The following is a 17508-nucleotide window of genomic DNA, read 5'->3' on the forward strand; positions in this document are numbered from 1 at the left end:
TATTTATACACATAATTTTATTGATTATGTTATTTGAACCCCTACTCAAGGCCTCTTGGATCCGCAAAAATGTCCACTTGGGTAAACAAAATCATCAGATGATCAACCTGGGAATCACCAAACTTCCAGCTGCAGTTCAATCAGTCTAAGTGGTAATTCCCAAGAATATTTTACGGGGATAGGTCCCATCCACATATTGGTGAGATTAACCACACCTGGGACCAAATAGCGGAGAGATTGAAACATGAAGGTTATAAGCCATCAACAAGAAGTTTGCTGTTAGATCTTGAGGACAAGGAGAAAGATACAGCAATCCAAATGCATATTAAGAAATTTGTAATTGCATTTGGTCTGATCAAAACTCAACTAGGGGAAACAATTCAAATCGTTAAAAAACTATGGGTTTTTGAGAAATATCACTAGTTTAATAGCTTGACTTATTATTAAGATATTATTTACTTCAGTTTATTGTCAAAATATTGTCTACTTTGGTTTACTGTCAAGATATTGTTTATTTTAAACACATAGTCTATCATAATTTTGGTTTCGCAAGCCAAAGCTTGTCTTGACATTTTGGTTTTGTAAGCTAAAATATGTCTTGACAGTTTAAAGAGTTTACGACATATGTCCGACATCTTTTATGTGCTTTGACAATATGTATAAGGGTGGGGACGCCTCTTAGCTGACCAAGATTGTCCAGATTCTAGCTGGACAATTCCAATCTGGAGTAGCAACAGAACATAAAATAAGCAACTTTTTGAAAAATTAACAGTGAAAAGAATTTCTATAAACAGTTGCTCAGGCCCTTAACATCATGAAAAACCTCAAAAACTGTTCATTTAGCATTTGATGCCTTCACTAAATTTTAAAGCTAAAGAGACCATCTAGAATCATTTTAAACTGAACTGATAAAGGGAAGCCCAGCTTCCTTTAAATTCAGCTAGTCGCCTGAGGAAGAAAATTGACATTTAATACCTTTAGCAATTCCAACAAACAAAATATTTTAGCATGCTTCCATTTGCAGATACAAGGTTAGGGAACAGAAATGTAAAGCAGCTGAATTTGGGGAGTCCTTGCCAGATCAAATACTAGAAAGAGGTTCCAAATCATGTACTTGGTATTGTGGATAGATATTGTGTCACCCAAGCCACTATCAAGCTGTACTTCATTAGGAGCATCAATGTGAATGCCCCCAATACAAACATTATGTTAATGCCAAGAGTTGGATCTTGATGTAAGAATTACAGTAGACCTACGTGAATGTAAGCTTTCACGGGCTTTGTAGATGAAAAAGGTCTAAGCACAATTTAACTTACACTTCAGTATGTATGGAAAGCAATACTAAATGAAAATGGCATATTGCCTGTATTTTTAATAGTCAGCTAATTGGAAATACTCTTGGTATTCAGAAAGGCCTGAAAACAATTACACAGACTATGAGTTTTAACCAATAAGAAAACATAGAGATACAACGGTTGGAAACTGAAATCCCACATGGTACAATTGTAAGGGCCATCCTTTAACTCAGAGTTATAACAGGATTTCCTTCATCATTTTCACAATCAACAATGGCAAATCCATGCTGTCAATTGCACGATTATCCCAGGATTTTAAATCAATTATCAGAAGCTAAAATATATAATAAACCGAGCACATACTAGTGATTATCAAACAATTTGTCTCACACTTCCTCAGGCATTTTACCATGGCCAAAGGATTTATTCTCACCCAAATATCATCTAATCTCAAGTTTCCACCTATAGGGTGATGGAGACCAAGGTGCTGATCAAGTGCAACAAAGCAAGTATTCCCAAGATCCTTTACAAGGAATTGGTGGTCCAATGACTAGAGCAAGGACAAAGAAGATGAAAGAGGTTTTACAAGGCTTAATCATGAAGATGCATGACAAATAGGCTGTTCTAGAAGTTTTCAATGCTACACCGAGGATAATCACCGATCTTTATGTGCAAGACAATGGACAAGGCTTAGAACTTGAAGAATAAAACTTGGAGTCCATGATATAATTCCGGGCCGCATAGCTCAAGCTAAAGAAAGGCTTAAATAAAATGATTAGGTATTTTGGATTATTAGAATTTAAGTTAAGGCTAAATATACATATAAAAGACTTAACTTCTTGGATTTATTTGGGCTTGTAGGTTAGCCCATGTCTTAATATATTAGCTAAGGTTTTTTTTACTTTGACTTTTATGTCTAGGATTATGATGATTACATGCCTATATAAAGGTTACAACTATGAAAAACGAAAACAAACAAATTATTAATAATTTTAAGGTATTTTTAGCAAACTTTGCTTTGTTCCCTTATGTTCTTGGAAGAATACATTATCTTGACTTATCAAAGGAGTGATCAACCTTTGTAGTATCTTAAGATTGGGGTTTTAAGGACTTAGTTTCCTTAAGGTTCTAATCTGATTGATCTAACTTGTTTTCTAGTTTTTTTGAGATGTGCATAATGGATTGATTTAAGGATTCCTAGGGCAGGTCGCCTAGTGGGTTCTTTATCATAGGGGGTTAGATCTATTAGTTTCAAAGACAAAATTATCATTTCATTTATAATATTAAAAATAAATTGAAATTTAATCTCCTTCCCCCCCCCCCCCCCGAAAACCCTAAAAATTAAAAGTTTGCTCCATAGGTCAAGTTTTAAAAAATGATGTTCTCTCCCCCCCCCCCCCCCAAGGGTTTAGTTTTCAATACCTGGCGCCATCACCGATGACGAAGATTCCTTGATGCATCACCACGCTCTAACGGTCTCTCTCTCATCCTCTAGAACATCGACTGACGCAGATCTGGTCTAGAAAGACCAAAAGCGTCATCAAGAGATGAAGTCTTCATCTTCCTATACGAAGATAAAGATCTCGTCTTTGTTTGAGAAGATGATCGTCTTTCCAAACGTCTTCTTCTAGGAATATGACTGTCTTTCCAGATGAAGACGAGATCTTCATCTTCGTTTGGGAAGACAAAGAGTTTTGTCTCCTGACGAAGCTCTTCATCTTTCTAGACTAAATCTGCATTGATTAGTGTTTCAGAAGAGGCAAGAGAGACCATCGGAGCATGGTGATGCATCAGAAAATCTTTGTTGTTGGCAATGGCACCAGATTTGGTATCGAGGATTGAAAACTAAACCCTAGGGGGGGAAATGTCAATTTTTAAAACTTGACCTATAAGAAATTATTAGTTTTTAGGGTTTAGGGGAAAGGATAAGATAAAATTTTAAGGGATTAGAGTTCTGTTAATTTTAACTATCTATAGACAAGTAAATGAGATTTTCAAAATTAAAAGATGAGAACTTGAGATTAAATGATACTTTGGGTGGGAACTAGTCCTTTGGCCTTTTACCATATGCAAGACTAGCTAATAGAAGAGTGTCAGAATGGTAGGACTTACACGTGGCACTAAGTCTCCATTAGCATATTATTCTAAGGTTGTGTTTGGATAATAAGATTAAAATATTACTCTAGTATTTTATTTTTTATTATTTATAGTTTAATTAATGATATAACATGTAATATAAAAAGAAATTTGTTTGCTATTTCTACTTTAAGTATTAAAAAATTATCAAAGTATTAAAAGTATTAATGACGGTAATACTTTAATATTTTTAACTAGAAAATATAACGACAGATGATAATAAAAATTTTTTTGTTATTAAAACTTTTTAACGGCAAAAACAACCATTTTTTCTTATTAAAGTAATAAATTTATTTAATTTTAATGAAAATATATATAATTAATTGTTAAAATTATAAAAATAATACTTATATCAATTTATCTTGTTAATATCAATATTTTTTTAGTGCTATCATCTCTTGTCACAATTAGGTAATTTACAAATGAGAAAATCTGGTGCCTGGTGATGGAGCATTTATTCTAAGATGAATATTAATTGTCAAGAGGCAAAAGCAGAAAATATCAAATTAATGACAATCCAAAACTTTCAGAGAGGAGGGAGAAGAATGAGTCACCTAATTACCAAATCCAAAACAAAAATTAAGGGGACAAGAAAATCTTTGAAGGAAGACATGGATTCCACAATAAGGGAAGGTAGTTGGGAGAATTATGACTTTTGATCCCTTCGCTTGACTTCAACGTGCACACCATCTGATTGATTCCATTATACTCATATTTTCCCATCTAATCATAAATTATTCTTTGCTTTTTTCACACAATTTTTATTGTGAAAGAATATGCCATCATTACTATCAACCCAACATACATCTTATCAACTTTTATTTATATACCAATAAATTTATTTATATTTATTTTAAATATATAAATAAATATATATTATTATATGATAAAATAATATTTATTTATATATTTAAAATAGATATATATAATATCCAAGGTGGGATTTGCAGGTATCTAGATCGGAGAAGCTTGTATGAAGAGAATGTTGCAAAGTGTGCTAGTTTAGTCCACTTAACAAATAGTTTAATTCATGTGGATATGGGCCACGTCCAGCTGTGGCTGTTGGCTCTTGTTTCCCACTCCCACATCGGAATCCTCCACCCGCTACTCTCTATTTCATAACGTGGCTCCCTTTTATCCTAGCGCCTGGATCTTCGCCTGCTCTCTCACCCTCACCTAACTTTCTATTGCTTTGTTATACTAAAACATATTTAATGTGTATACCAATACATTACTTAGTAAATTCTAATGTACTTAATTAATTTGTGCAGTTTAAATACGATATTCTAATTAGAGATGATAATTTTAGACTAAATTTAGGGATTTTAACCTTAATGAAAAAGAGATTATCTGATCTAATGAGAATAGGGATGAAAAAATTTCTGCAATCAAGAGCGAGAATACATATGTTCTCTTTTTATTCTGTCTTTATCTTTGTTCACTTATATTAATATATTTATTTAAAATACTAATGTATATTTATAATTTTAGATTATTTATATTTTTTAAATTTATTTATATTTTTATTGTACATATTAAAATAGTTAATAAATAATACTTATAATATTTGAAATAGTAAGTTGATTTCAATTTTATTTAGTTTTGTTCTTTAATATAGGGAGAAAGACTATTTCCCACCTAACTTTTGATGCGTTTTCAAAATGCCACCCACGGCAGATGAAAATCCACTTTTCTCACCCATGAACAAACTGTCGTCTAATTTTTCAGTTAGGGACAGGGGCAAAATCGTCATTTGCTATTTAAAACCTTAAAACTTTAAAATTTTACTGTTTCCCCCCTCCAGGTTTTAAAAACTAATAACTAACCCATCCTCAAAGTTTGAAAAGTTTAGATTTCACCCATGGGGTTTGCTTCCTTCTCTGGCCACCACCGAGGACCGACGCATTCGATCGAACTCTCATCTCCGACTACAAAGGACGACGAAGGATAACTCTTCGTCGCCCAGATCTGGACGATGAAGCGTCGTCTAGATCTGGAAGAATAGACAAAGGACGATGCTTCGTCGTCCTTCATTGTCACGTCGTCCAGACGCGATGAGCGATGAAGAGAGAAGAAGAGAGACCTTCGTAGAGCGATCTCCCAGATCTGGACGACGAGAGAAGTTTGAAACCGATCTCCCAGATCTAGACGACAAGTGACGAAGAGAGGTCTCTTCGTCCCATCGTGCGACGAAGAGATCTCTGTCTCTTTGTCGCACCGTGCGACGAGGAGATGAAGATCTCTTCGTCGAACCACCGCCGTTGCACCAAGAGAAGGAGGAGGCCGGTGACAACGTCGGAGATGATGTCGGGAGATGAAGTTGAAGAATGGGGGTGAAATGCTAGTTTTGAAAGTTATGGGGGGCGGTTGTATTTTGAAAAATATGGAAACCCTAGGTTTAGGGGTGAAAATGTTAGTTTTTAAAGTTTAAAAACTTTAGGTAAGGTGAAAATGTTAGTTTCTAAAACCTAAAGGGGGTGAAGGTAAAACCCTCACATCAATTTTGAGAGATTAAATTGAGGGGTATTTTTGTCATTTCATCTAACAAGGGTAAAATGGATATTTTATCCTTATGCAAACGGATATCATTCATATTAACAGCTCATGGGTAGGAAAAGTGGATTTTCATCTGTCGTGTGTGACATTTTGAAAACGCATCAAAAGTTAGATGGGAAATAATCCTTCTCCCTTTAATATATTTATGTTATGTTTAAAGGGTATGGGGATGAGATCTTTCCCCATGGGTACAATGAGGGATAGGAAAAGATCTTTCTTTGCAGGGAAGGGACAATAAATCTTTGTCACCTTCATAAGAGGGATAGAGACAGGGATTGAGATACCCTTACTAATCCTCCTTGTTGTTATCCCTAATTTGATCCAAATATTATAACATATTTACTTACTAGTAATTCATTAATTAATGACAGTCATCTTCACACACACACACACATGTTATTTATATGATTTAAATTTTCAGAATTATCCTTCTTATATTTATTCAATATAGGATGAAAAATATTTGGTATTATGTGATCAAACTCACAAATTCAAGATTCAATGAGTGATAAGTTGTCAACCAATGACAAGTTATTCAATCAACTGATAGGTGCATCTCTACCACTAACTGTAAAATAAAAAAGACATATCTTAAGATTGATGCTTAATGACACCAAACAATAATTATGATATCTTGATTGTTGAAAGGCCCCTGCAAATAGGTTAGGGTTTCTTAGAGAGACCAAAAGACATCGAAGGCAAAAGATGATCTACGAATGGGCCATGAGTTTTTTTTTTTTTTTTTTAGATTTTAGGATAGAGTAGGAAACAATCCTTGTTGTTTGAGAAAGTTTAACATATGTGTCTTCAATCCAACAACTTATAAAAAATGTAATTGATGACACATTTAAGATATCTGAATTAACTTGACAAATATACGAATTGCACATGTGGCATGTTAAATGCTCAAATGGAGACATTATATTTGTGACATACCACAAGCAACAATCATGGCTCTCTATATGTTGTGCATTTGTGTAGACTAGTTAAGAGTTTTTGAAGCCTCACTTGCACTCTAAATCCAAGAGGCTGGGGGATAATTATGTTATCAAAACTTTTCATTTGTTGAATTCATGGATTTGACCCACAAGAACCAACTAGTTATCAGATAGTGACAAGTTGTTCAATCAGCAAATTCAAGGTGCAACTAAGAAACATTCCATCCAGAATTAGCAAGGAGAACAAAAGTTGACAATTATCATAAGTTTTGCAAACTCATACATAAAAAATAGCATTTTCTTATTATCATGACATCACTTCAATGAATTCTATAGTTATAATTGAAAAGCAATTATTCTCCTACCATATCGAAGCACACATTCATCTCATAACCATAAAAAATCGTGATATCACGATTTACATATTTTTTGCACATGTACCCCAAACTTCTCTTCGACAAATAAGCTATTATGGTTTTTAGTATTCTCACTATAAATTTGCTTTTATTCTTACTAAGTATATTTAATAATATAACTATGAACATAAATTTAATAACATAACTGTAAACATAAGTTATCGATTCACCCACCAAACTAGGTTAAAAATCTTATCTGGTCTATGCTCTCATCCACTGAATTTAGTCATTGTTTGACATTCTTTGGTTGGCACTAATCTAATCTGACACTTGCTACATAAAAACATTTTTAGGTCTTTAAACGTTGTGAATAAACATAAATGTGAAAAAAAACTATTTTAATACAAACAAGATTTGGTCAAAATCATAAATACAAGTGGGCAACATCACTGTCATTGCAGCAGTAAATTACAAAAAATGTCAGTCTTACATGAACAGAAATCAAGATAAAATTTTTATAAAAAATTGCCACGCGTATATACAGTACGAGCAAAGCAGGCTTAGTGTGAGTTAAAATCCATAGTATTTTGATTACATTACAACTTTTTCGACGGATCAATACTATTAGAATAATGGAATATGTTAGATAATTTTAAGGATAAAAAAGCGTAAAGTGGGTTTGGATCCGTTTTAAGGGAGAGGGAGAGAGCTGATAGGTGGAGGGTGTGTGGGTTAAGGAGGAGGTGGTGGTGGTGGTGGTGGTGACGGTGGCGGTACAGAGAGGAACGAGAAGGGCATGTTGGGAATATGATAACAAACAAGGCATGTTCTTAGTTTCTTCCATTTCCATCTGTTCGCTTGCATCGTCTTCCGTTTCATTGCAGGCGTTTCAGGTCGGTTTCATTTCTTTTATACATTGTGTATTATTTTTTGGCTTTTGTGTTTGATAAATGAATCATTCAATGTTCCTTTTGATGTGTTTTTTTTTCTTGGAAATTTGATGGTATTTTCAAGAATTTCTTTTGAGGTGTTCTTAAATGTTCAAGATATCATTTTAGGTATAGAATGAATTGAAGTTGTACGTTTTTGCGTGGCTTTCTCATTATTAAAATGGTAGATCATAGTTTCTATTTGATATCTTGAATATATCTACAAATGCCCCTTACCCGAAAAAATCATGTTAATTTCTGTGTTCATATGTTCTTTATATGTGTATGCAGCTTGTGTGTTAAAGGGATTTGGTATGTTGGTGTAAAGATGTCGTTTAAAAGCATTGTTCGTGAGCTTAAGGAGATGAAAGATGGGATTGGCAGTATACCAAGGAGAGGAGTGGAAGCCAAGCATCAGCTCAGCCGTAAAAAAAATCATATAGCTCCCGATCAAGCTCTGCTCCCATCTGACTCAGATCAACAGAGTAAGTGGGCAAATCTACCACCTGAATTGCTTTTAAACATTGTCAGGAGGGTAGAGGAGAGTGAGACCTCGTGGCCAGCTCGTGCGGTGGTTGTTTTTTGTGCTTCAGTTTGTAGGTCATGGAGGGAAGTTACCAAGGAAATTGTTAGAACCCCTGAGCAGTGTGGAAGGCTTACATTTCCAATCTCACTTAAGCAGGTACTTCTTATGTTTCTCTCATTATTAATGTGTCTTTACTTATCCATGTTCCCAGTTTATTTGACTAGGTTTTACTGCTTGTCTTTATGCTTATAAACAGCCCGGTTCCCGTGACTTTCCCATACAATGCTTTATTAGAAGGGATAGAGCAACTGCTACATATCTTTTGTTCTTCGGTCTGATGCCTTGTAAGTTCTCTTATCCTCTTAATTTTCATTTGTGTGGAATATAGATTTGTATGCCTGTATATATTACTTTACTGATTAAGATTTTCTGTCTTCGAATTCATATCCTTGCATTTGTACTCTTTTAGATTTTGTTGTCGAGTGTATGAGTGATTATCCACCACTCCTGTTTTAGCCCTGTTCCTGTATTGAATTGATTTCAAGAACCTTTCTATTGAAATATAGTTTTTTTTTCTGTATTTCACTGTCCAGAAACTTAATATGACATTACCTTTACATAAATTTACAACATTATCAAGGATTACATAGAGCTAGGATAAAGTTATCCTTTTTTTCAAACCTCTGAAAGTTTGGCTCATTTAGTAGCTCAAATTTATACATTTTTGAGATGGGATTTACATTAGCTGGTAAGAGGTGTGCATTGGTGATGGTGTTGAATTGACAGCTGAGGATGGCAGCGATAAGTTGTTGTTAGCAGCCAGAAAGCTTAGAAGAGCAACATGCACAGACTTTCTGATATCTTTGGTTGCTGATGATTTTTCTCGGCCCAGTAGTACATATGTTGGTAAACTGAGGCAAGTGTTTGTTCAATACACTTGTTACTAAAGTTTCTGAGCTTTTCTTCACTTTGCATTAAAAAACTTATTGCCACAATTTCTACAGGTCTAACTTTTTGGGTACTAAGTTCACCATACATGACGGCCAACCTCCATGTGGTATGGCCATTCAGCCAACTAATCGTATGAGTCGCAGGTTTCATTCTAAGCAGGTCTCTCCAAGAGTACCGGCATATAACTACAGAATAGGCACCATCTCCTATGAGTTCAATGTTCTGCGCACGAGAGGACCAAGGAGAATGAATTGCATCATGAACTCTATTCCTTTCTCTTCCATTGAGGAAGGAGGAGCTGCACCAACGCCATCATCGTTCCCACAGTCTTTTGAGGAGCACTTGTCTTCCGTCCCAGGTTTCAAGGAAAAGGGACCAGTGACATGTAGTGGGGTCCCAGGTTTGTCAGTTTCACCAGGATTGACAATGGGCTCTCCTGAGCCGCTGGTTTTAAAAAATAAGGCTCCTAGATGGCATGAGCAGCTACAATGCTGGTGCCTAAATTTTAAAGGGCGTGTCACAGTTGCTTCTGTTAAGAATTTCCAGCTTGTGGCAGCTATTGACCCAACCCACAATGAGCCAACTGCAGAGCAGGAAAAGGTAATTCTGCAATTTGGAAAAATTGGAAAAGATATCTTCACCATGGATTATCACTACCCACTCTCTGCCTTCCTAGCCTTTGCAATCTGCCTCAGCAGCTTTGACACGAAACCAGCTTGTGAATGACATCAATGCTGTGCCAGATATGGATGCATTGTCCCTGTAATTGCATCCTTAAAATTTATGTCAAAGCTGATCATGCATGATCATTTGCAACTCAATTTTAGCAATGTGGTCGAGAATTTTCCAGTCATGTAATTTGACTTGTATTTTCTTTCAATCATCCTGTCGCTACTGAAATTAAAATTAAGGAAGTTAAATGTATTATATTTGTATGATATTGCAGTGTGTCCTAGTTATTGATCTAACAAAATTGTAAAAGCTTCTGAGATACCATGCTTGCTTTTATCTTTAAGGTGACATTACTATGCCCTTAGTTTAAGCTAAGCTTTGTAAAGAGGATAGATAAATAAGATGCGGATATTGGTTGTAACTTAATTTCTTGGATTGAACCTTGATTTGCCTGTAAAGTCTCAACCGTTATTGACCTTCCCCAATTGTCCAATATTAAATTTACCACAAAGTTCTCGTCATATTGGTAACCTCTTTGCTACTGCAGATACCAAGTTTCTCTGGGTATCTTGTAAATATTATTCATAACCAAAAATTCCATTTAAAGCTTGAGCCCAACATATTTTTCTCTTCTCAGCTTGACTTTGCATAGTTCCATTTCTTTCTCACAACTTTTTAACAATGGGAGGTTAAAGAATGGTTACTATTGAATGATTGTATTGCAGAAGCTGTTATTTCACCTGTGTAATTACCTGAGCTTTACAAGTGACTTTAAAAGGAGAAAACGTTTTGTGCTGAGAAATGATGTTGGTTCTTGGTCATTGGCATCTGGATCCATTTCTGTGTTGAAGTTTGGTTCTCACTGGATGATCTGGAACGTGGGAAGAATAAAGGGGATGGAAATAGAAATGGCAAAGGAATTAGAAGCAATATATGTCTGTAATTTCTTATTTTAAATTAAAAGTGGAACTGATTTGCTCTCTGGTCAAAATCAATTAAGGTGTAACATCTTTGATTCAATAGTCTAGTTAGGCACACTATTCATCATGATTTTGTTTCTAAATTTTGTAACCCAAAACATGTTTTGATAGTTTGAAGAGCTCACAGACTATTTAACTAGTTAAATTTTCTCATCACTAATTGATGTAAAATACACAGATAAACCCAATGTTTTTCCTGTATTTTACTGATGTGAAATTTATCTAAAGGTGTCACATAGACCCCTTTACGAGATTTAGCATTCTCACTGAGGTTTGCCGAGAACGTTGAGATTTGCTCCATCATCGCTCAATCCTTGGTTCAATAGCCCCCTTCACTATCAAGATATTGTCTACTCTAGACAAATAGTCTATTATGGTTTTATTTCTGAATTTTGTAACAAAAAATACGTTTTGACAGTTTTAGAAGCTAACAGACTATTTACTCAATCAAATCTTCTTATCTTTAACTGATGTAGGATGCACAAACAGGTCCAACATTTTTTCCGTATTTGTCGATATGGGATTTGTCTAAAAGTGTCACATAAAGGTTGTCAGCAAATCCATGACTAGTTCGAGTAGTATAAGCACGTTTGAGTCTCAAATCAACCGCTCTCACTCCACCATCTACTGCCACTTCTATAAATTCATGTATCTATTTGCTGAGCACCATCACATGATTTTGCTGGATCCTTCCTTCCAACAGCAGTTTCTCTCTACTACTACATTGATATGACACAAGAAATGATCAAAGTGATATGACCTACAATTCAAGTTGTTTTCTAGATATTCTAAGCAAAAGAAGCAAAATGTCAGAGGAATGAGTACAGCACACAATTTCAGCCCTTCTTGAACATCTTAATGCTGTAGATTCTACATGAATTGGAGGGAAGCGCATGATATCTATATAACTTCAAGCTTCAACGTTCCACATTTTCTTATAACAAAGTGAGGAATTCCTCCAAAGTAAATTGAGGAGGGTTCCTACACAAAACATTAAATAGATTGAAATTAGGGTATTAATGATTGAAAACTAAGAAGGAAGAATAAAATTTAGGAAAACAAAAGATGTAGAAGAAGACGCACATAAGTATCCCTCCCATTAAGGTGGTCTGACAACGCAGCAATTTGCAAACAAAGTTTTCCCTGCATTGCTGGTGAAAATTAGCGGAAGAAACATACAAGATCAGAGAAGAATGTTGAGCATGAAATCTCATGCCTCAATCACAACACAATCTACTCAGTTCTCATATATCAACTAATCAGCAAGCATTATGGTAAAACTTATTTTAAGGATTTCCATTTCCAAACAACTTTTGGCTCCATGCTATGTACTTGACATTCTCCTGTATGCTTAAAATAATAATGATCAGGCATCACAGATTTCATTTATTTCAGCAACTATAACAAATCATACAACAGACAGGATCTTAGTAGTCAAAATGTGTTGAAATATACGTGGTTGCATGCTTTCTTACCAGATTTTGATATACAAAGTTTAAGAATTCTCACTGTTGCTTGCGCACACTTCCAATACTTGGTAATAGCTACATGCTAAAGGTAACCAACTATCGGTAAATGGAGGTGGAAGTACTCAAAATAAAATCAATTACACTTTCATATGATGCAAGATGGAAACTAAACTTTGATCATGAGATATCTAATGTGAAATGGTTTAAAGTGCATTTGGTTCGGATAACACTTTATTATAAAAAATAAAATACTGGCTATAAATTATTATTATAATTAATAAAAATTGATAAATTTAAATAATTATTATGTTTGGTTGAGTAAAATAAAAGAATACTAACATATATTTTACTTAAATATCTTAAAAATTATTGAATATAATTATTCTAAAATATTTTTCAACATAGTTATATTAAATAAAAAAAATATTTTTGTCTTAAAAAATTAGTAAATAAATGTAATAACCAAAAGTCATATTAAAAATAAAAGAGAGAGACCTAATGCATACTTGCACATTTTTTTTGGTTAACCGGGACCTCATTCATATTTGTTGGATAGGTAAACTTAAGGGACAATGACCAAATCCACTACCACTACATTAGATAAGTTAAGGTTTTACAAGTGTGGCAGAGACTCAAACCCATATTTTTACTTTGAAAGTTTTGATGTTCTTCCGCTTTTGCTAACTCTTGAGGTCGCATACTTGTAACTTTACCTTCTTTTAGAACTAAATGTTAACCAAATGTATATAAAAGAGCAAAGGAGCAAAGGGGATGATTTTTATTATGCTATAAATTTGTGGGAACACCATAGACGTATACATTCCAAGTAAGTCAAAGTTTCATAAACATGATAAAGGTTTAAACCTAGATTTTTATATTGAAAATTTTAATATTCTGCCAGTTTTACTAACTTTTAAGAATACATACTTGCAACTTTACCTTCTTCTAGAACCAAATATTAACCAAATGTAAATAAAAGAAAAAAGGAGAAGAGGGGATGATTTTGATTACGCTATAAGTTTGTGGGAACCCCATAGATGTATGCATTCTGACATACATTAAAATTTTGGTTACTTGACTTTCACACACTTATTTCTCCAAGATCTTCAAATATCCATACCAGACTTATTCGAGCCTTCTTATGGTTCTATTGACATTCTTCTTTCCAAAACCCTCAATTATGTACTAACCAGTTATCACTCACGGCTGACTGGACTTCAAATCACACGAGGATTTTTGGATAAGGAAGACAAAGAGTTATGGAAGAAATAGACGGACCTACAGAATATCTTAAAATAAATTTTTGGAAAAGCAAGGATGATTTTTGAATATAGAACAATATTATAAAATATAAATATAATATTCGTTATCTAAATAAACCAGTGAATACAAAATGAAATAAAAAATTTGTCAGCCAGAGGTGAATTTTAATTTTTGTTTAATTTCATTCCAAACCTCCACAGCAAGAGTATTAATTGAAAAAAATTATATAAACCTTGTAAATGAGACATCATAAACATTTTTTTCGTAATCTATCTTCCATTAAAAATATAATAACATTCAGACATTATTTCTTTTTTTCTCTTTTCTTTTAACGAGTAACTTTATCCAAGTTAAAACTCTATATCTAGTGACAGATCTTACAATCGGGCATAAATAACTGTTATAGCTATGAGTTGTTTTTTCTTTTTGTATGGTTTGAAGAGACTGTAAAAACCCTCAAATCACTGAATTGAGTCATCTTATCTATCCTTTCTTTAAGGCAAATGCACTTATGCTCACATCTATTTCGGTGAGGAGAAAATGCTGAGTTTAACGAGGATAAGTATGTAATGATGTACATACTTGGGCAGACATTTGAGCTTTAGCATTGTTTATTAAGCAGATGATTTTGATGGAAGCTCGTGATAACATATGGCTACGAATAAAAATTATGAGAATTGTAAGGTCATATGTATGGTTATGCAAATTGTTCCGGCGAGAAATTAATCTGCTGAAAAGCTAAAAAATTGAAGATGTTTCCAGGGTTAATGTCCAATTCGGCAGCCTAATTAGTAAATAAAGGAAAAAGAAAAAAATGATACACGAATTATACATGTATAATATGATAAATAATAAAATATACATTTATAAAAAAACACCTCTAAAATTTACATATGAAACATATATATAGGATTTAATACGATAAATAATCAATAATACGTTTATAAAGATACGATAATATCATAATAATTTTAATACTTTTTAAAAATCTTCTATTAAAAATCAATATAATAATTTAAATATAAAATATTTAATTAACTATTAAATTTAATATAACATAATATATAACCAAATTTTTTATTCAATAAATAACATATATCGAAAAAAACAAACAAATAATGAATTTTTATATATGACACAAGGGAAAAAATATTTATGAGGGGAAAATAAGAAATAAATGCTATTAGGTTTTTTTAATGTGGTAATAACATTTTTATAAACAATTAAAAATAAAAAAAACAATCGTATAATTTAAATTTAGCTAAAAATTTAAAAATATAATATATGATTCTCATTTAATATGAAAATATATGTTTTAAATTCAAAAATTATTTTTAATATATTTAATAGACCAATAATACAAATTATACTTACAAACTAGGTTCGGCAGTCAAGAAATTTGCTCCACATGCCTACTAGTTTAATCTTGAGCCTTGATATACCTTTTAAAGATGAGAAATATTACAGTATCAGCAACATGCCTCGGAAACTTGAACAAAAGGATCTTTCATTACTCGATAAACGAATAAAGATTGTACGGAAACTAAGATGAATCTCAGTTCAATTGTATATCAAAATTCGTTTGGTTGTCATCTGTAAAATGAAGGTCTACTTTCTGACGAAACCAAAAAATTTGTAACTCGGGGAATTATTGCCCCCACATTCGATTTTTATGTGTTCTACATTCACTTAGCCCGTCAAAAGAATAACAAAATATTGTTATCACAAACTAAACTAGTTATTGTTAAACATCAAGTCATTACAGGCCAAGAATGGCGGTAATACAAATAAAACATTGGATCTAGTAGATGATCTTGGAGAAGGAAATTCGGACCATTCGGATTCATTCCCTGGACTTCTCTAAAAAGTTGGAGATTGATGTAGCAGCTGATCATCCTCAACGGAAAAACTGATTGACAAGCTTTTGTAATTCATCCTCCCATGAAGAAAGAGGTTGAACTTGCTGCAACAAAAATTTGATTCAAGAATAAGTTGAAGGAACTTAACAACCCATAAAGAGTTATGGCAGAAATGTTTACATATATGATGAGCTAACATACTTGTTCGAAATCAGGTGGAGTTTCGAGATCAGGCAAAGGCATAACATCAGGCAGAGGGGGCAAAGACATTGAAGTCTCCGGAGAAAACCGACACAAACATCCCTGTCTTTCAGGTTGACGGCTCATCAGTATTTGGTGGTGTGGAGCCGGCAATATAAAGGGATAGTTACTTCTGGATTTTGAATTAACTGGTTTAAAGGTGGGAAATTTACCATTCTGCTTCATTTTCATAAGCATTTAAGAACAAGTCAGTTGCATTCAACCGGCGAAACATTGAGAAGATTGAGGGACTGAATTCTTACCCAGTTTAGGCGCAATTCCTCACTCTCCATGAAAGTTTGCGGGTCTACTTGCTGCTTGAGAACCTGCAATATAATTAAACTCCGACGTATTAATTTTTTAATAATATATTTGCTTTTTGAACAAGACTACATGACGAGTCTAGAGATAAATATGTTACCTCGCGTTTCCTTTGAAGACTCCTAACATACTTTGCTGCGTCTTCAAGAATAGTAACTGTATCTGAACCTTTGGAGGAACAAGCAGGGAGTAAATTCTTTAACCATTTCAACTTTTCGCTAAAAGTCAGTTTCTTTTCCTGTAAACAAGAGACAGGACATAACAAAGATCTTAGTGAAAATTACAGTTCTTATGTAACATTAAAATTTATCTCTTAATTCTGGAAATTTTACTTCTTCAGCTGTATCATTATCCTCAGCGGCCTCCTCACTTGCGGAAGAACTTAACCTTCTCCTTTTAACTTTGTCCCGTGGTTGAGTTTCCGGTAGCTCCTGAAATACCGAGAATATAAGTTAGAAATTAGCGAACAGGAAAATGAAAAAATATATATATATAAAATGGAAAAAAAACATACCTCTTCATTTGTAAATGTGGCTGTATAATTTTCACCTAGGACTACACCATCATCACAATCTTTAGCTACAACTCCATCTAAATTGATGGGAGAATTCTCGAAGGTCTTCCGAGAAGCCCTGGTCAAGAATTCGTCGATTTCCGTTCCCAAAAATGAAATATCGCCACCGTCTGTGGATTGGCGTGCACCCAAATAAGTTTCGGACGTTAAATTCGGCAAATTAGATATCTTTGCTCGGCATATTGAACTACTATCCGTCTTACCATACAAGTTAAACCCAGGAACTGAACTTAACTCAGTTGAGTTATAATCAATCCCATTAACCCTGGAAGGTAAGTTTTCCGTGGGGTTCGCAAAGCGTAACAAGTCTGATAAAAAACTGTTTCTCATCTTCCTTTTGAAAAAAAAAAAAAAACTAGAAAAGAAGTTAAGTAAGAGATGAAGTTTGAGGCTGAAGAGACGAAAGGGGAGTTAGAGAGAGTCACAAAGTTAGAGGCAGAGGT

At 33.8% G+C, this 17508-nt stretch overlaps 2 protein-coding genes across 2 annotated transcripts; one reads left to right on the plus strand and one right to left on the minus strand.

Annotated features, from left to right (window-relative positions):
• The first annotated feature begins 7987 nt into the window (after positions 1-7987).
• LOC123207353 (tubby-like F-box protein 2) lies at positions 7988-10625 on the plus strand. The gene is made up of 5 exons (XM_044624734.1): positions 7988-8174; positions 8502-8892; positions 8993-9080; positions 9523-9652; positions 9741-10625. Exons 2-5 carry the CDS (start codon positions 8539-8541, stop codon positions 10411-10413), a joined length of 1245 nt encoding a protein of 414 aa, XP_044480669.1. The 5' UTR covers positions 7988-8174; positions 8502-8538; the 3' UTR covers positions 10414-10625.
• Positions 10626-15756: 5131 nt separating this feature from the next.
• On the minus strand, positions 15757-17486 carry LOC123207347. The gene is made up of 6 exons (XM_044624729.1): positions 17006-17486; positions 16824-16922; positions 16592-16729; positions 16434-16496; positions 16132-16347; positions 15757-16034 (listed from the first exon to the last, which is right to left on the minus strand). Exons 1-6 carry the CDS (start codon positions 17393-17395, stop codon positions 15969-15971), a joined length of 972 nt encoding a protein of 323 aa, XP_044480664.1. The 5' UTR covers positions 17396-17486; the 3' UTR covers positions 15757-15968.
• Between the last annotated feature and the right edge of the window lie 22 nt (positions 17487-17508).

This window comes from Mangifera indica, unplaced genomic scaffold (assembly GCF_011075055.1).
Source record: "Mangifera indica cultivar Alphonso unplaced genomic scaffold, CATAS_Mindica_2.1 Un_0073, whole genome shotgun sequence".
Taxonomy (NCBI): Eukaryota; Viridiplantae; Streptophyta; class Magnoliopsida; order Sapindales; family Anacardiaceae; genus Mangifera; species Mangifera indica.